This window comes from Varroa destructor, unplaced genomic scaffold (genome assembly GCF_002443255.2).
Source record: "Varroa destructor unplaced genomic scaffold, Vdes_3.0 BEIS01000002.1, whole genome shotgun sequence".
Taxonomy (NCBI): Eukaryota; Metazoa; Arthropoda; class Arachnida; order Mesostigmata; family Varroidae; genus Varroa; species Varroa destructor.
This window is the reverse complement of record NW_019211455.1, coordinates 11595306-11614526: the sequence shown is the minus strand read 5'-3', so window position 1 is coordinate 11614526 and position 19221 is coordinate 11595306. Positions and strand designations below refer to the sequence as shown.

The following is a 19221-nucleotide window of genomic DNA, read 5'->3' as shown; positions in this document are numbered from 1 at the left end:
CAGCATCTTAATAATACACGTTACCTTAGCCAGCATCCTTGGCCGTGCCTCTATCGCTATCCGGCTATTTTTCACCGTAATTGAATCCGATGCGGCCTACTGCTGATGCCTTCACGAGCGACCACTAGGTCGTAGTAAGCGGCCCACAAGTAATAGTTCCAACAACGAAATGACCTCCCACAAATTCCTTGCGCAAATAATAACAACGCCTCCGAACGACGTCCCTTTCGCAACAGCTTCCTTCGGTATACGGAATGGACGCCTGTAGAGCTGCTCGTCCCAGTCCTGCCCTAACGCATTGCTAAATAACTAATGGTGCCGTTTTCGGCAGCGTAGACAATAATTAACTATCGCCGCTCAGTAGTGTTTCAGCCGGCCTTTACGAGCCACTGTACAAGGGGAGCTACACCCAAAACTGATCCCTGATTTTTCGGTGCTGACGACAAATATGCCGTGTTGATCACTTGGCTGGACCATTCCCCTGCCATCCCGTGCCTTTAGGTGCGAAACCCCTGACAGTAGACCGCGGCAAGCTAGCAAAACATACGTCCTTGCTAAGTCGTGATGTTCAACGAAGATATCCAAAGCAACTGACCGAAAGACTGAAGCTGCACCTAGCATTTCCCTGGCGGCAATCGTTAGGCGCATGTTTATAGGTCAAATGCGCGATCGTCCACTGATTCGGTGGGATTGGTTATATCTGTTCGAGGTTTGCGCTGAATGCGTTGTATCACAGAAGGCCGTTGTAGTGCGACCATCAGAGCGGCCCCCCAACAATAGTGATTGTCATGGTAAACATAAGCAGCAACAGCAGCAGAAACAGCAGGAATTACAGTAACGGCGATTATGATATCAGCGAAACAAAAGCTTAATGTGACAGCGGAACGGCCTTAGCAATAACACCCGGCAGCTGCAGTCGCAGCTACTGTTGTCTAGACATGCAGATCGTGCAGTCTCTGTACAAGTATTCCTGCCTACAACCACCAGGACAAATTAGGTGATAAAATTGTATAGAGACATTCAACTTCTTAAGCTGATTAATTTTCGGGTGGTTCTGGCAGTTTGTAACTACCGATGTACTACTGGCTCATGTTTTGTGAGCTTACGGGACAGCCAGTCATCAGTCTTGCTCCACTGATAAAATGACGCCTTTCAATCATTGCCAGCAGGCCATCTAAGTCACATGCCGATACAGCTTCATCTTTTATAAAGAAAACTACGATAGTTTATGCGAAAGCGGTGAAATGTATGACAGAGCTGAATGGTCGAAAAACAGAGGTACCTGCTTCTTCGTATTCCACTTCTACCCATTGCCCGATTCCGCAACGTCCCTCCGTAATCGACTGCTTCATTTTACTGCTTTCCCGCGTCGTCTACAACGCTTATCCCACTCCAAACGGTCACGAATCAATTGCAATGACAAACGAGTCCTGGAGACAGCGACGCTCCCGAACAAATATTTTAGCTGAGAAAGCAAATATCTGGAAGGTCGTCAGGGTAAAATGAGAACGGAAAGCCGGCAGTCGTATGACGCACCGTCGCGATAATGTAACTGGATGGAACTTTCAATTCGTCCCTTTGGCAGCGCAGGCCCTTGCAAATAAAGTTTTAAATCATTTAATTTCCGGAACTATGACAATAGCTCATTGCAACAATGTCTTACTCCGATATTTTCGTTAATTGGACCGTTAATTACGGTGCAACCGTTTCGCTTTTCAACATTTATATAAATCATTTGATGTAGGAAAGGAGTTGAATGTTAACACTGTTCGATGTCTTCAATGCTGATTTCGCTTTGTGACTTAATTTCTCGAAATATGTCCCTGTTCATGTATATTTCATTGAGAAAAAAAAAAAACGAAGTTAGGAGAGCAATTATTCTGACTGGCAATGACTTTTCTTGTTTTGACACGCTAATGATGACACGTTGAATAATAGCGTGAACACTACCGCCCCACCTAACCGAGATGTGCCCGTTTTTTAGCTTTAGCTAAATCTATTTTTCCTGTTCGTTGCTTATATCTCGGGTCATCTGACCTCACGCATTCTTATCCAACTCAGCAGATCTGCTCGCTCCCACTTTTTCTATTTTTTTGTTGACTATTATCTCCAATTTTGATACCGTGCTTAGCGAATGCGGACCAGATTCTAGTGATTGCGGCTGACGCTGCGGCGACAATGCGGACCAAACCATCTCCATCACTGCAGAGGCTCACCCCAGCCACCGCCCTGGCTTCCATAACGAAAGATCAGCTTTGATCATAGCCGAATTCTGGATTTTGGCTGCTTACCGACGACTATTCTGGCGTCATCATCACTATCGCCACCATCACCCTCATCAACATCACTCTTCTTCGTGCTCCAGTTCCAATAAAAAGTGGCAGAGTCCTCTTACCATTGTTTACTCGATATTTACATTCTAGATTAGGCTCAGCTAAGGACGACGCCAGCTTTGGCGGAACTGTCGAAGCCTGCTTCACCTTTGACCGTCGAGGACGAACGGGCAAGTCCAGGCTGTTGGGGGTGGCTGCTATGGCTAAAGTCGTTGTGTTGGTTACTTTTCACTATCTGCCTGCTGTTTCTCATAGGGGCATGAATGCTAGTAGTTAGCTTTCTTTGCTTTCCTCCATGCTTCTCCCGGTAGGCTTGTTCTAGCTTCGTTTGTTCGACATCGAACGGTTGCTGGCTCCTAAGGCGATGGGGAAGGAAGCAAAAGCGGAAGCAGGCCGCCGGAGCTAGAGGTGCTCCAGTCACTAAGCCTCTACTGCTATCATTACAAGGGTCTGTCGTCACAGTGATCACGGACGGGGTGCAATGGGAGTGATAGGCCCTGGTTGGCCTAACAACGGATCAGCGAAAAGACTCGGGTAGGGTCAAAAAAAAGGTAGAACCGGTGGTTGCTTGCTACCTTACTATATTTATCTTGCACTCTTACGACCTGATCCTTCCCGCCTTCACGTTTCTCGTACCATTTCTCTCTTTTATACTCTATCCGCTTTGCTGTCACTTCGGCTTTCTTTGTTTTTTGTCCTTACCCAGGTTTCTTGCTTAAACGGGATAGACCTCTCCGTGATGAGCTTTGTCGACTAGACCTCACAAACTAGATCTGGTAGCGTCTTGGTTACATTTCTGCACTGCACCACCATCGCGACCTAACAGGCAAGTTCTATCGAGTTTCTCTACGCCTTTTCCCCCACCCCTTGCCACTACCAGAAGGGGAACAAGCAAACCTGCCCCTAGTTTTAGAACGAGACTATCTGAGTGGGCTGCCTTGGTTTCGGTCGAGAAGGTCAGATGCAGACTGATTGGTTGGCGAAATGCAGCTGAAATGAAATTGAGACCAAGCGGTAGCCACAGCATCGTCATAAAGATGCCGTGGTTGCCGACGACACGGGGCAACATCGAACAGTACAATGGGTAACAGGAAGAAAACAGCGGTCAGAAAACCTTTACCCCTTCAACTCTTGCTTTGGACGGTGCAGCGAAACGGCGAAACAAGCGGCCAGCAGGGTAGGACAGGTCAACGTTGAGGAGGAACATTGGCAAATATTTGATCCCCCGATTTTCCTTCCTTTTTCCTCATCTTGCTCTTTCAAACCCAACTTAGGCAAAGAGAGGCCTTTGTTTGTTTGCCTGGGATTGGTTGAGCTTCGTTCGAATTCGAGTCGACGATGCTCGCTGCCGGTGGATGGTACACTTGGCTGGGTTGTCAACCGTCGCCTTTAGGAGTGGCCCGGTTTCCTACCTAACGACTAACTACCCCTGATAATACTCATTCTTAGCGTCTTTTCACTGTCAGCGCCAGGCAGTTAGTTCGTTAACGAGACTAACACCAACAACTAAAAGCACAAAAAAGACAGACGTTAAATCTATCTTTCCTCATGCTATATGAGCGAATTTTGCACAGCCTTCATCATCTACTGATGGCGAGCACAGCTTAAGCTGTCGAGTGAGTATTGTCATAAGTAAGGTCTACACTTTACAGTACGTAGCTACTTTAGTAGTGTATTCTGACGTCGATATTCCGCGTAATAACAATTCGGTGGTAATGCTTTAATGAATCGCTACATATCCAACGATCGGTGCGTGCTGTCGAATAGCAGGAAGGAACCTTGAAAGAAGCACCAATTGTTTTGTTTCAAGTATTTACATACACGGCCTATTGCTAGCTTCAACATCAATTCAGGGACGAGCTAAGGCACTGCCGTAACATCCAGTTTTGTCTCTAAATCTTTTTAGTAGTAGGATTCGTTGCGAAATTACGTTAGAATTTTAATAAACAATTATTCACCATTACTATTGCAATCGAAATACTGCTAATGCATGTCGAATCTGAAGCCTTCCTGTGAATTTCGAGCCGCATTGGTTCTTACTAAGTTAGTGAGATATATTCTCTAAACTAAGAATCTCTCAGTTTCAAACATAGATTTATTCGGAGCTTTTTTGCCCTATTTCGATCTTCTTCTTTCAGGGACCTCAGTTCCCTTTCGTAGTCATTTCTCCTGTCACATAAGGCACCTGACAAAAAAAGGAGGAGTCGGACTTGCGTGCACCTTCTCTACAACGACCTTTCTCAGGGAAGCACGACATCCACAACAGGGTGCAGCTGGAAAAAATGACTTCTCTTTCGGGAATTTGAATTGTTTCTCTCCTTCTGTCTCTCTGTGTGTCTAAAGACGAGGTGAGCAAAGCTTGGCAAATTATACTTTGCGTTCGTTCTCTTCGTCGTCGTTTTTTCCGTCTGGTCATCGACAGCGTCCGGCGTAATAATCCTTTTTTATGTGGATTACATCGCTAGGTCCACTGTTTCCATTCGCGGGCCGTCAGTTGGCTTGACTGCAGGCCTGTTAGTTCTGCTCTTTCGCGCTTTGGACTCGCATAAGGACGCGAAAAGAAAGCAAATCAAGGATTTGGTACTTTTCTCGTTCCTGGTACTATTTTACTTATTGCTAGGTAGGGCGTTATTATCATGTGGACGAATATGTCACGCGTCAGTGCCTGTTCTCATATGTTTACGTTATTCGTCAGCGTGTCCGCTGATATCGTATCCAAATTATGTCGTCTTGTGTGCTACATGAAGGTACTGGTTCCCTGTTCCAATCCATGGGCGCTTCGTTTTTGAGAGAAAAGTGAAATTATTCTTTGAGACCACTACGACGTTAGCGCATCTCGTACGCGCAGAACGATACATACCTGCACGTGCATTTCAACACGTCAGTGGCATTAACAGTGGTGGCAGAGTGTTCACAAAAAGACGAAGGGGATGACGGACTGCGCAAAAGGGTTTTATGCAATAAAAGCGCATAATTCAAGTTAGAACTAGAACAAAGTACAGAAGCCTGCGTACGTGTGCGTATTACTATGGTAATAGTAATAAAATAAAAATGATAACTAGGAAATGAGGTTCTTTCTTCGAAGGCCTAGGTGTAATAAGAAATGTCAACTTTTTCATGGAAAATCAGTAAGAAAGACCTAGTACATTTAATCATTGACACTTCCTGCGTTTTAGTTCACCAATAATCCACCTGCCTAGTACAGATACATTTTTTGTACATTACTATTTAACTATAATTCGCTTCGCTGAAATCAAAGGATCAGCTAAATATGGGAACTAATTATTGGCAGATAAGGTTCAGTTTAAAGGCACGACTTTGATCTGTAGAATCTGAATACAGAGCTTACTTCTTTTTAAAAAGAGAGCATGTTTATCTACTATATTGCAAAGGCAGTTCCGGCGTTTTTTGAGTAAAAAATGCTATATATTTTTATCCTTGTGACAATAAGTTAATCCCCGTCATCGTTGATGATTTCTTCCTAGAGTTCGTTTAAATGATGTTTGCCGCCTCGCCATAAAATAGTGATTTTGTCTCGAAGAAGTTTTTCAAAAGCTTTTTCTCATCAGTGAAGACCCTGTGCAAAAATTAGTCGTTGTAGCTATGTGATGCTCGATACTGAGCGATTTATTAAAATGCAACGCTAAACCGTCATTTTTTGCTAGGTACAGGCTCGGGGTAGTTAACGTCAGTCATGTGGCCGGAATCTATTTTTTGAGCCAATTCCCGAGTTGTTTATCGAATATCTTCCTTCAAGAGTGCCTTCAAATCATCGAACTCAGACAATGAGCTAAAAAAAGGACGTATTCTGCGTTACCGATGCCGTTATCAGACTTAGCAAACCACTCTAGAATAATACGTTTAGCGAAACTATGGTTAGCGTACACAAAGCGAATGTTCTGGGCTGTGTCGGCTATGTTTTCGTTTGCACGAAATGCATAAAACAAAAGCTGTCAAAAGGTCATCCTTTCTCACCTGGAACATCCACATTTGATCAGTTCCTTCGAGTTGAAATTGCACCTATAACACAACACCGTACAATTCAGACCTAGAAGCTCAATTTTTGAAAAGTTCTTTAAAAAAACAAAAAATATCTCCTCCCAACCTAATAGGTCTCTAAAGGAAAATGCATACGACATCTAGGGCGTAAAAGTCATTGTTCAGATCTTTTTCATCTAGACTTTCCCCTATTTGCGCCACATATAAAGCCAATCCTAAGCAAAGCTTTTCGATTTTTTAAATTTTAAAGTGATAACCGGCCGTCAATATAACCTACAAGCTTATAAATATCAACTTTCAAACACCTGTTGAGCAAACTGAGCACAAATTACCATGTTCGTACTTCTATATGCTTAAAAATTCAGTTAAAATTCAGGAAGTTGCAGGATAACCATAAGTGTCACATAACACTGATTTCCATAAAACAGATCAATCTATCTATTATTGAAAAGCGCAGATTAAACCAACCAGAGTAAATAAATTAGTTTATTAGTTCCGTTTTATGTTGGAAGGAATTAGGCCGAGGGCTTATTTTATTTCTACGAAAGTCTAGAGGTGATTCGTTAACCAACTGGACTTTACTCAAGAAACCTGTACGAAAACTGGATATTTTAGTTCATCTCCCCATTTAGTTTCATCTTTAATGTAGGCTTACTCATATATATATGTACTTTTCTCACTCAGTAGCAGGTTCTAAGCTACTGATACAAAGATGTGCACTTTTTGTAAAGTAAACTTTTTATTTTACATTCTCATTAAACGCTTACTGTGAAAAACCACATCCAGTTTAAAATCAAACAGCTTAGGTTCACGATAGATTGCACATTGGAAATTATTATTAGACAGTATGATGGTGATTGCGCAGGCAAAATGTACAGCCGAACAAACTATGCTTGACCTATTACCAAAAGCTAACAGTTAATAGTAAAGGGCAAGTCCACCCAATAGACTTTGATGCGCTCTGAAAATCTTCGTAGGTTTGGATATTTGTAGTCGTAGTATAAACTCCTGATATGTTCTCAAGATAACGACAGCTAACGATAGAGTAGTCGGTGCTCTCAACGAATCCGGAACGGTTTAAATGCACGTAGAGTATAAACTTCCTCTAAAGGAAACATCTAATCTGTGCTCCTTGTTGAAGCAGAATAGCGTGAAAGCGTGCGCATAAGCGAATTATAGATATAATTGCTGTCTGTCCTGAACATGTCCTACTTATTCTCACGTTTATGCAAAGCTGATGCGCGCAATTGTAAAGTTTTGCTACAATTTTTTGTTCAGGATACGCATCTGCACAGGCAAACGTTTCCGCATTCCTCGATTGATGACAACATCATTATATACAATACGCTACAAAACCTCTTGGTTTTATCACTTTGGAATAAATTAACATGCAAGAACCTAACCTTTTTCCATGTCCGAATATATAAAAAAATCTAGTAATTGAGATTCAAGTGGAACCGCCATGCGCAAAAATGGTCGAAACGTTCTTCGTTCCGTCGATTAGAATCCATCACCTTAGCTCTTTGTATTATTGCGCGAAATCTTGATGAAAACAATCATCATAGCAGTAGACTCTCTGGCACAGTTTGTAAAACAATGGCCTCTTTGAAAGTCAACGATTTCGTTAAGTTTTTAGTTACCACGGGCATTCACAGGGCGTGAGTATTTGACGACATTGAGCCTCATTTTTTTCAAGAATTTATTCGACCCAATCACGTCGGTGCCATTTGACTCAACTTTGTGTGTATTCTTTTTAAAGCCGTCAAGCAGCAAACCAGTAGAGGTCGCGCAGATAATACATGCTCTCCCCCTATTTCTAAAGCACACATAAGGTTAACTGTTTAATTTGCCGTTCATTGATAACCCAGATTTGTAGTCGTAGCCTAATTTTACAAAAGAAGACAATAGTTCTAACCAGTATAATTAGTCAAAACATAATCGTTTCAGTGGAACGGTCCGTGCAATGGCCACGTTTGCTGGGGAATTTGGCAGCGGTTCCGGAAAGGTTGGTGAAACCAGGTTTTATTGACATTGCGGTTGCTAAATACATTCAGTGATATTTTCGGTAGAAGAAGGTCTTAAATGAAAAACAATGCTCACATTTTAAAAAGTCAAAGATGTTAACAGAATACAGGTACGTATACTATAGCATAGCGTAGGACACCTGTTTTATCTGTAAATTGGCCCGAATGCGGCCAAATTCTGATGACCTTCAATTTTTAAACCTTCCGGATTCGTGAATTAATAACTCTTCGTCTAAATTGTAAGCATCCACTGGCTTTTTATGATCGAAACGGTTCCTTTCCAGATCAATACATTTGAGTAACAAGCGGTTTTATACATTTTGTGCCTACTGGTATTAACATCTTATTGTTTTTAGCGTTTGCAATTTACTATGTCATTCTCTCACAACCGTTGTCTCAAAAAAAACTGCGATCGTAGAGACAAACGAATAGGCACAAACCAAAGATCCAGATCTTATTCCTTATTTGTCTGTAGATAAGAATCCATAAATCGTAAATTATGGAAAATAATTTGCTGAGAACAATTGATCATAGTTCCGTTGTTGTTATTTAACACTTTAGGGAGGAGGATCCGGCGGTTCGATCCGCGACGCTGGCGGTGCAATGGGAAAACGAGAAGCTGTTCAGGAGGAACAATACTTCAGGTAACAAAATGATTTATTCAGTCAAGTTTATAACTGTAAGGCTCCTTGTCGTTTATGTGAGTTGCTCGCCTACAACTTCAACTTCAAGTATAATGCATTGCAAGTGTGCGTGATAGCAGTCAGAGACGAATGTGTATTCTCTATTTAAGACTTTTCTATTTTCTATTTAAGACCTAGTTTTATCTTCATCTTACGCAATTTTACGTATTCATCAATTCCTCAAAGTCATGTTAAATTTAATGGTTTAATAGGAAAAAACAAGCTGAACAACTGGCTGCTCTTCATGACCACCTTGAAGACGAGATCCGCCAACACGAGGTGTAAGTATTTCAGTGTATTAAACTTTCAAAACTTACCAGAAACTCGATATTTCGTTTTTTTTTTAATGGATTGTAATCATTTTCTAGACAAATACTCTAGCATGCAATGCTGGTTTTTGTTGCAGGCAAATCAAGCTACATGAGGAAGCCATTAAGAGGAGCAAGGCCAAACTGGAAGCCTCGAAAAGGAGCACAGACTAATGGCTCAAAAGCTGATTGGGAAAAGGCGTTCAGATCGGGTCCAACTTATCCCAATAATGTGCATGGCGCTTGTTCTAGAAACTACACGAAGCCGGAGAGCCCCATACAGTAGAAACTAGTGAAGTCGATCTTATCAACGAAGACCTATGATATATAACGGTGGAAGTAAATATTATGATGATTCTGACAAGAAATCTGATACTGTATCAATAAAAGAATCTTCAAGGTAGTTGAGTGGTATTAGTGTTTTATATAAGTCTACCTGAGAACCCATGTGGGATGACGCTAAAACAATTTAGTGACCGGACAAAGGCTGTTACCTTTGTTCGGGAAATTCACCTGGACTTTGCTTCCAACAGGCTAAGCTACTGTCGGATAATTTGAAACTGCATATCAAAAGTCCTCGCAAATTCCAGCGAGGTGTATATGCTAAGGGCCAGCGCTTGTCATCTGGATACTAAATGAGTTCCTTCTCGCAAACTCCTGCATCTCGTAACCTCTTGCTTATGTTTAACATTTAGCTACTACGATTAAAAAAACATAACCCTACGTAGGTTTTACACAGCTCTCAATATTTCGTTTATTCTATTGTACTTACTTAGGCGCCACTTGTCTACAAGCAGAATGGTTTTTCTTAAGCTGTGTAACATCCATGAACTATATACACTTACATACAGGTTCATGTATTTTGCGAATATGGCGGTAACTTCTATATTTATCTCAATTAATTCCATTCTCAATTAGACCTAAAAAACGATAATTCCATTTTGCAAAAATACCTCCTTCAACGTACCGCCGACAAGTTTGCAGAATACTGCGGTCAAGGGCACTGGTGCTAACAGGTTTCAGAAAATACGGGCACAAAAGAGGCAAATAAATGAAGTGCTCACAAAAGGTTCGAAAGCAATGTAAGCCTTAGCTGGACGGCCTTTAGTGCAATCAAAGCATACGTAGTGGAGACGAATCTCGGTAGAATAAGTTTGTTTCTATTAAAACTGTTTAACTCTGATTATTTTGAAGGTTCTATATATTTACACGAGACACTAGGCAGAAAAGCGTTTGCTACGAGCTACCCTTTCCATCCCTTTGATGCAAGTTCTGCTTGGCTACTTGAAGGAGTTTCCTGAGCGACGCACATCCGTCGCATTCCTGACCTTCGGAACTAAAAATTGGACAATTCTCGTGCCTCCAACGGCATGTTGTATCAAGATATCTGTAAATGAATAAATCCAATAACAGGCAACAGTCAATTGAGCTTGATTAAAGAAGAAATAAGCAAAACATGTTATATGAACTGACAATTGTTTCCATCTTAAACCTTTTTTTGGTTGAACCCTGCAATATTATCACTGTATACACGCATTATACAGTCATTTCGAATATACAGCATCATTAGCGGTTACAGTGGGCCATACCACTTGTGATGTGTGATTTTTTAAAGTGGACGATATTATTTTTTAAAAGAAATATAACACTGCTCTTTGCGGAATTGAGGCATAATATCAAAGATCATAAGTGTTTTCCATTAACCATACATTCCATAACCTAACTGTTGAATCCTTTTCTCGTACCGATATCGTCTTCCTGACCAAGAGCAGTTTTTGTTATGCGAATAATGTGTACATTACGATAATGCTAAATTACCCGTTAGCATTGTCGAAGAAAACATCCGTTTGATCTGCTGCACCAGGACATTTCGGCCCATTTAGAACAGCGTTCAGCAGTCCAAAAAAGCCTTCTTCGCTGCGCATGTCACCAACCTGGAACGTTTCAGGCAGAAGTTCTACACCACGCACATAGATCGAGGGCAAGCGCGTCTCGTAGAACAGTACCGAGCTTAAGAAGCATGGCCTCATGATGCATGATATTACAATGCCGACCTGTTTTATTGATCGTTATTAATCAGACACAGTCGTGGAATCGACAACAGTAATACCGATTTAGTGATATTGCCACATTGCTTTTGAATGTATTATAGTTGAACACAGATTTATTTATTTTAATTGTTTTTACTGAGGACAGATGTATAAGTACACTATGAGGGTAATCTAACAAGAGACAGGGGTATACACTACTAATGTTTACTGTGCTTGGAAAATAGCCATCGACGTACGGAAGCATCTAATATAAAAGCACGACCCAAAACAAAGAAGAACGTTCGCACAAAAACAGCATGTCCAACAGCAAACAAATTCGTTTTTATTATAATCCACTACCCGACAACATGAATAAAATGTGTAAATTTAACATGGAAAGAAATTACACTATACTATGTGTGTATAACAATTCGCCTATACCTCGGATATAAGCACGACACCGTTCTTCCTGTCGAAGTGCATATGTAATTGAGAGTTAAGCTCCTGAAAGCTCGCAGAGTTTCGCAGGGCCCAAAGCGATTCGAGATAATCCAGCCTATGAGGGGAAGCTTTATCCGATATAGCTAACACTGAAGTGGCGTTTACTTGCTGACGTTCTTCCCTGTGAGAACCATCTAGCTGTTGGCTCTGATTTTCATGCCCACTTTTAGAGCCTTTGTTCTCATTCTGAGCTGACTGCTGCCGGAGACGTCGTCTCATTTGCGATTTGTCAACAATCTGTTGATTTGACTGAATGTCTAGAGTATGGCCATAATGAGCTTCTTGATAATCGACGAGATATCTGCCTGAGTGATCGACCGTCAACGTCATGCGGGCAGGACATTTTACACCGCATCTAACAGAGGCTCTCGGTTTTTTCTGCTTTTGTGTTGGCAGCTGAAATTTTTTTAGCAGACAGGTTTAAGACATGCTTATATACTAAAATTAAGCATTAAACAATTGCAGAATGTTGACAGTACACTGCGGACATTCGATACTAATATTTAAATGTGAAAGATCAAGTAAACATAATAGGATGGTAACAAACTAGCGAAACAACATTCTGCAAACGAACCACCAGGTTGCATCAAGCTATTGAAAAATTCAAATAAAACGCCAAAACTTACTTTACTTGTTTATTTCACCTAGTGGTAGTTGAAATGATCCATATGGCTCTCAGGATTATATTTTATATTCATATATAATGGCATAAAAAAGTTCCCTGTAATTATATCCAGATTTGAGCTCCTAAGAACCGCATGGAAAAGAAAAAGTTGCGGCTATTTTTGTTGACGACATCTGTTAATGATATGATACCCAGTTTCAAAGCATTTACCGTTAAGTGACTTCGTAGCAGACTATTTTCCTTTCATTTGTATAGCATATCAGTTTATGACTTCTGAAAGCAGTTTCAGTTGTTCAATAACGGCAAGTCAACATTCGCATACCTTGCTGTGTGATTGGAATTTGCCGGATCGGTGACAAATAAAATATCGTTTAGCTACACAGGCGGGTGTTTTTTTTGTTCCCGAAGTTGATACATACTGAGATCCGGAGCGTTTTTCTTCCTCTACTTTCCACAGCTGAAAATCTGAAGAGAAATTGAATATGGAAATTTGAAACACATAGGCGGCGGTACATGAAAGCCAAGACGCTCATAAATCGGGTTCACGACAACCGACACACGTGTTACAATATCTGAAGCGATAAACCAATTTATTGCAGCAGTATTTACCATAAAAAGGTCGAGAGTTAGTCAAATAGGCGGGCAATAGGCATTTTCAAATCGCTATTCAAATCGCTAAACGTGACAAGAAAGGTTCTCACCGACTTCACTTTTAAAAATAAGCTTGCTGTATTTTAGTGTCAGATTGTGCACTTTATTTAGGTGCTGTTCAACGTCAGTCAGTACCTGAAAAAGATCATACAACTGAAATAGCTGTCAATTACTTCGAATTCTTCGACAGATCGTTCTCTTGTCAAGAATTATTAGATCTTGTATAGTAACATTCGGTTTGAATTCGCAAATGATCATATTTGTCACATATAGACTTATGACTATAAAATACGTTGATCGCAAACAACGAAATCATCGTATTTCCGCATCATCTAGACAGCCTTGTATTCGCAACACTTTACGTGTAGAATTAATATTAAACTGATTGATAAATAGTTTAATAAACTTTCATAAACAATTTCTTCGTCGTTTGTAAAACTTAGCATACTAAATAATATATATACAATCCTGAAACATGTCTAGTGTCATTTCGACTCTTCTAAAAAGTTAGTGATAAAAATTCAATTGCTCTAATTGCATATAATACTCGCAGATAAATACTAATAGTGGTTTTATTATTTCAGCCAATCAAATAGTCCATATGAATTCTTGTTTATTCGGTATGCTAGGCTAATTCAATTCGGCTTTTATTTGTTCGAAGTGAGTTTCTAGCCTAAATTTAACAATTTGTTGAAATTGCATATCTGTATCACGCAACGGCCAAATGATAGTTACCGGCTGGTCGCAGATGTCGCATTTAACGAGTCCAGGATGGAAAGCCCTTATATGCTTATTCAAATTTGTGTTAGTTGAAAATGATACACTGCAGAATTGACAGGGTACCACACCCTTTCCCTGAAAATTTACAGCCGAAGCAGAACGCCGCTAAAGAAGGGAATAAGCAACCCAGGGCAGTTCTTGGAATTTCACTGTCAAATTATCAAAACATCACTCTCTCAGCTCAACGGATACAATGTTTTTAGAAATGCTCGTTGACCAACATTACCCCTTCCATAACTGTCATCAGCAATCATTACCGAGTATTTGAGATTTGGGTTTATTTCATTTTCGACAGATATTAGGTTGGAAACTTTTCGTTCCATGGATTTTTACAAAAGCTATTTGTCCTTCATTAATCCTGATACAGTAAACAACACTGTTGTTTTTAATTTATTCTTATCAAGCTAATGAACTCTTATCACAGTTCACCGGAAATTTGGACTACCCACTCTTGTATGAGAGTACTGTTTTGATCGACGCGAGAACTTTGTGATGGCCATCGATGAAGGTGGGGTAACGCAAATTACATCCACCAAAGATTCTGTTGGAGCTCCCTGAAAAACAATATCAAAATTACATGAAATTGGTGCAGTATAGTAAGTAGCTTAGGACCGCTCTGCGTCGTAGTCAAAGACACCTAATATGTACATTCTAGCCAAATGCGGTTCTATGTTAATGACATTACAGAGCTACTAGCTCAGTAGGTTGAAGTGTATTCCTAACAACGAGAAGGTCGTAGATTCAGTCCCTGCGTGGGCCGCTGTTCTTTATTGTTGTTATTACTGACTCATAAAAAGCTACATTCGCAAAAACACCTATAGTAATAAGTTGTTGACCACCAATCGGGGAGCCTAAACCTATAGAGCTTACGTAGGCCCATAAGTATCGTTACTTAGCTCCCTGACAATGTAACAATATCAAACATCGAATAAAACACTAATTGCATTCGTTTAGTCTCAATCTAAAAAAAGGTAAATAAGTGCTTATGGTTGTTTGCTTGGATCTGTGTTAATATATCGTATAATTATTGGTATAGGATAGCTACTTCGATATCGAAATGTTCATAGGGTATTTACCGCTATTTCCGCTTTCATCGTTACATCCGTAGACTCATAGAGCATAACTTGCTCCATCGCCGGGAATAGCGGCGGTTCGACGCTTCCAGAAATTTAGACGTTGAAACGAGCAGAACAGATTGAAAAAGAACGAATTTTGTGCCCCATTGTATAACAATGTCTCTCCGCCGAGAAAAAACGTAGTTTTTTGAATTTCCTTAAAAACAGCTAACGTGCCCAACCTTTTATCCATACAGAACAGCTTTGCAACCAGTAACTACAGCATTGTGTTTTTCCTGTGCTATCAGAATGATTCCTCTTTGTGCCTATGCCGCAGTCCGGAATCTATCGTTCGTCGTCTGCTAAACTGCAAATGACTCACAGCAGCAAGTAAATAACGTCATTGCGCCATGTTAGGAGAAGGTGTTGTGAGCTCCTCAAGAAATTTGTACAAAAGTTTCAGAAGTATTAAATCTAATAGTTATTGTTATACGGACATTCAGCGTTTCTGGATGTATTAAAAGGGGCGCTTCTGTATATTTAAGCGGGAGACAAATAAAACTACTATATATCATAATGGTTACTAATAGCATTTTTGGCGCACTTTTTGCATTCGAGAAGTTTAGTTTTGTTAATGGTTTTAATGTCATAAAAAGGATAGTCAGAAAAAATAATCAATCAGCTATAAACCCACGGTCTCTGCGCTATTTTGTTTGATATCTTTGTCTAATGGGTGAATCTTCTCCCACCTTTTTCTAGCGTCGTCTGCTAGGTAGATCAGACACGGAGTGAAACGAAAGAAATGTTATTCGTTATAAGGCGGAGAGGATTTATAAGCAAAGAAAATATTTTTGAAAATACTGTCCATACGGCGCAGGCACGTGTGCTACGATGGCGATCGTCGGACAAGAAGTGAATTCTCCGGACACTGGCATTACGTTACGTACCGGAAATGACAGTGAGGATGACCAGGTCGGTTATGAGGGAAAACCCTTTCGACTTCGGGTAGTCTATATGATCCGATTATCGTGAACTACTATTTCATGCTAAATTGTTACTGAGGGTGTGAGCTAAGTGTGTACAATAGTTTAGAATGTCTATAAAGTTAAGCTGTTTCACCTTAGATATCTTCCCTAAATTTTGTCCTATTCACAGACAGGGCTCGAATTATAGCATTGAAACGTAAGTTGAAACATACTGGAAATTAAGAAGTATTGCCTACGTCAATAAAGTAAAAATAGCCCTTAGAACGTGTTCGAAAGACTACGTCCATCAATAAGGATGTCTCTCTATGGATTGGGCCGAAATTTCTCAACAAAAATTCCACCAATACGCTAAACAAAGGCACATTTGGAATGATCCTGCAATACAAATGTGTGTTGTAGCTTTTAATTGTGTGAAGTCCATCTGAAAAAATACTTACGATTTCGTTCATAATAGCCGATCTTTAGGACGTCTTTGTTTTGTACAGTTTTTGTAAATACGTACGCAGAACTTGATTTGGGCGTTATCGTGTGCAATGTATCTTGTACTAATTCATCATATTTTCTGTCATCTGTTGGTCCACAGGTGGAACAAAATAAATCGTTGCTAAAGTGCAATCCAAGCTGGGCCAGCGTTTTCGCCAAAGTTCTCACTCAGAACCCCAAGATAAAGAAAACCAAGAAGACGTTAGTCCTTGCCAAAGCAAAGAAGGACGCCGACCTTAAACAACAGCGTAAACATAAGGCGCAGAAATTAAATGCCAAAGCTGCTTCTAAAGACAGCCACCATTCTCGAAGAAAATCGTTTAAGATTGTGGACAAAGAAGGTACATCAGCTACACTTTATACAAAAGCAGCTATCGGGAATACGAACCAATCATGTGCCTATTATCTAGAATCCTTTTATGTAGCTTTATTTGTCAGCTTCCTTGCAACGTAAAACTCAGCACTCTACAACAAGGCTTGTTTTGTGTGGCGCAGTCCCTGGAAAGGAAAATACTCGATATTTTGTCGTGTAAGCAATGTGTATTTTACATGAATAAATAAAAAGATAAACAATGTATTACGTGACCTAGACTTATAAGGAGGTCGAAATACGGATATTTTCATCAGTTTCCATGTGCTTTTGTGGGAATTTGCTCTTGACAATAAAACTAAAAAGCTGCTTTCAAAAATAACAGGTAACTTAGTTGATGTAGAAGAACTGCCATCGCTGAATGAACAGGAAAAGACCGATGATGAGTTTTCTACTGACGATGAAGATTGTCCTGTCTCGAGGAAAAAAAGCGCCCTTGAGAGGCAGCGACTTCGGCGTCAGCGAATGCAAATGGATTTGCTGGTACCACAGCCAGGCGACCCATACGAAAAAGTTCTGCTCCGCACGGCAACAAAAGGAGTGGTTCAGTTGTTCAATGCAGTCAACGAATTCCAAGAAGAAAAGGTTAGTGTATTGAATGTTTAATGGCAGTGCTTAACTTCTTTGCGGATTTATTCTACGGATATATTTAATTTTGAAATTAAAATGAAGTTTGATTTATTCTGCTTTATGAACAGCAGCATCTCTTCTGATCAGAAAGAACAAAATAACACATGATCGAGTGTTTCTACAATTTGAACGACCTGCGAACCAGTTATATTCTGGACATTGCTGTACTTACTATTTGTCTTATCGCACACGTTTTGTCGATGCACAACAGAATAGCAACTTATGTAAATAAGTTGCTATTAAATAATAAATAAATAACTCGACCCTTTTGCGTTTATTTCGATGCTTCGGACACAGCGCAAGCAACGCGATAACGAGTCGTCAGATGAAGATGAGCGAAGGTATAAAAAAGGCCGATTTATGGAGACGTTAAACAAAATTCAGGAGAAAAAACAGAAGAACGGTTCTGTTAAGTTAACGTCCAAATGGGAAGCTCTTCGAGACGATTTCATGACCAACTCGAAAATGCGCGACTGGGACAAGCAAGACAGCGAGGCAAATAGTGGCGACGATGAAGATTAATCGAACACAAAGTCAATTCCCGGAGTTACATTTTACCACTAGTGTTTGAGCTCATTACATCGTTTGTACATAGAAATTTCGTCGCCAATAGAACCATATTGTATTATAATGCAAATAGCAATGCCTAAAATTTCATCGAATAAGAAATGCACAGATTCGTCACTCTAAACGTGACTAAATCTAATTAACCAACTGCAACTTTATTAAAAAATACGACCTGGATGTTGGTCAGCTAAACTATTTGTTTTTAATAGATTGAATTGGTAAAATTACAGAAGGCTACAGTACGCATAAAATTAGTATGCTCGTACCACTTTGTGGACATAAATTGCCGCAAGAAATTTACAAATTTAGGTTGTTACTGGGAAGGTGGCTTTTACGGACTACCGTTGACAGTATGTGAGAACAAATTAGCCTTGTTTCATTACTAATGTAAAGGTGATAACTTAGAAACTTATAGGCATAGGTCTATATAAGTATATGTTACCATGTTGGAAATTATTAGATTGGAAGCGTAGAATGTACAGAGGTACCTTTTTTGATTTAAAGAGATTTTCGATAAAAAAAACGAGTTTGGTTTTAGCCTATTTATAATAAAATACTGTATTTTAAATGTGCTACTGTAATTCTATTATTCTTGTTAAATTATAAATTATTAATGGCTATGATGTGTATAGTATAGGAGCCGATATTTAGACTTCGTCGTCTAATGTCATATGAACACGTTCAGGATGGAAAATTCAAAACATTCAAATTTTAGGGTTGCAAAATAGCACATTTAATAGCTTAAAATACTGACCTATGACGGTTTCGTTTTCTGTTCAGTGACCGCGGCTCAGTCGCACAGAAAAAAATAGCTTGGTTTTGATATTGTAATCGACATGTGATATGGGATGGAGCGGAGTAATTATTGCATAATTTGAATTTTTAGAATTTGAGTACGGCAGATTTGAATTCTCAATCGGAAAGTTAACCAAGATTCGTTTTAACAATAACCTATTCCAGCTGTGGTTATCTTTCAAATTATCACTTGTACTTTTTTTGAAAACCGTCGACGTTTAGAATTGCGAAAAAAACTTTTTAGTCAGAATCGTATTGAACCATGAACTAAAAAGAAACTAGATAACGTTAAATCAAACACAGCTATATTAAAAGGCAGGGAAAGAAATTTCAAGATTTAATGCATGGTATATAATATGGTAACATCAGATTAATTATGGGTAGAAACCACCAAAGAATGG

The 19221-nt window shown here is 39.8% G+C and overlaps 3 protein-coding genes across 6 annotated transcripts in view; 2 read left to right on the top strand and 1 right to left on the bottom strand.

The window, feature by feature from the left end:
- The window catches only part of LOC111245224 (ATPase inhibitor mai-2, mitochondrial-like), a 14491-nt gene extending 4741 nt beyond the window's left edge, over positions 1-9750 (top strand). The window contains exons 1-5 of one of the 3 annotated variants that reach the window (XM_022793279.2): positions 7834-7990; positions 8280-8337; positions 8918-9000; positions 9252-9320; positions 9446-9750. In XM_022793279.2, the coding sequence (XP_022649014.1) occupies positions 7929-7990; positions 8280-8337; positions 8918-9000; positions 9252-9320; positions 9446-9521 (348 nt within the window). In that variant the 5' untranslated portion in view covers positions 7834-7928 and the 3' untranslated portion in view covers positions 9522-9750. Of the gene's footprint in view, positions 1-7833; positions 7991-8279; positions 8338-8917; positions 9001-9251; positions 9321-9445 lie in introns of those variants that run through there. The other 2 variants (XM_086979216.1, XM_086979217.1) reach the window with 2 other exon arrangements.
- Positions 9751-10072: 322 nt separating this feature from the next.
- Positions 10073-15347, bottom strand: LOC111245223 (uncharacterized). Of its 2 annotated transcripts, none has more exons than XM_022793277.2 (8): positions 15011-15347; positions 14384-14488; positions 13890-14009; positions 13205-13307; positions 12826-12968; positions 11819-12274; positions 11166-11401; positions 10073-10734 (listed from the first exon to the last, which is right to left on the bottom strand). In XM_022793277.2, the coding sequence occupies exons 1-8, from the start codon at positions 15065-15067 to the stop codon at positions 10584-10586; spliced, it is 1371 nt and encodes a 456-aa protein (XP_022649012.1). In that variant the 5' UTR covers positions 15068-15347; the 3' UTR covers positions 10073-10583. The 2 variants fall into 2 exon arrangements, with proteins under 2 accessions (XP_022649012.1, XP_022649013.1); XM_022793278.2 differs by having other exon boundaries at positions 13205-13289; positions 15011-15346.
- A 416-nt stretch (positions 15348-15763) lies between these two features.
- LOC111244451 (uncharacterized) lies at positions 15764-18217 on the top strand. Its single transcript, XM_022791620.2, has 4 exons — positions 15764-15961; positions 16559-16799; positions 17154-17413; positions 17756-18217. Exons 1-4 carry the CDS (start codon positions 15881-15883, stop codon positions 17978-17980), a joined length of 807 nt encoding a protein of 268 aa, XP_022647355.1. The 5' UTR covers positions 15764-15880; the 3' UTR covers positions 17981-18217.
- Positions 18218-19221: the final 1004 nt, after the last annotated feature.

What these genes read in the sequence shown, in the direction of transcription:
- LOC111245223 (XM_022793277.2), bottom strand. Translation starts at nt 15,067, where the DNA reads ATGGAGCAAGTTATGCTCTATGAGTCTACGGATGTAACGATGAAAGCG. An exon ending in TATTTTTAAAAGTGAAGTCG is followed by an intron (nt 12,969 to 13,204) that starts GTGAGAACCTTT and finishes ATTTCTCTTCAG; the next exon opens with ATTTTCAGCTGTGGAAAGTA. An exon ending in AATTCCAATCACACAGCAAG is followed by an intron (nt 12,275 to 12,825) that starts GTATGCGAATGT and finishes AAAAAATTTCAG; the next exon opens with CTGCCAACACAAAAGCAGAA.
- LOC111244451 (XM_022791620.2), top strand. Translation starts at nt 15,881, where the DNA reads ATGGCGATCGTCGGACAAGAAGTGAATTCTCCGGACACTGGCATTACG. An exon ending in TAAGATTGTGGACAAAGAAG is followed by an intron (nt 16,800 to 17,153) that starts GTACATCAGCTA and finishes CAAAAATAACAG; the next exon opens with GTAACTTAGTTGATGTAGAA. An exon ending in ACGAATTCCAAGAAGAAAAG is followed by an intron (nt 17,414 to 17,755) that starts GTTAGTGTATTG and finishes CTTCGGACACAG; the next exon opens with CGCAAGCAACGCGATAACGA.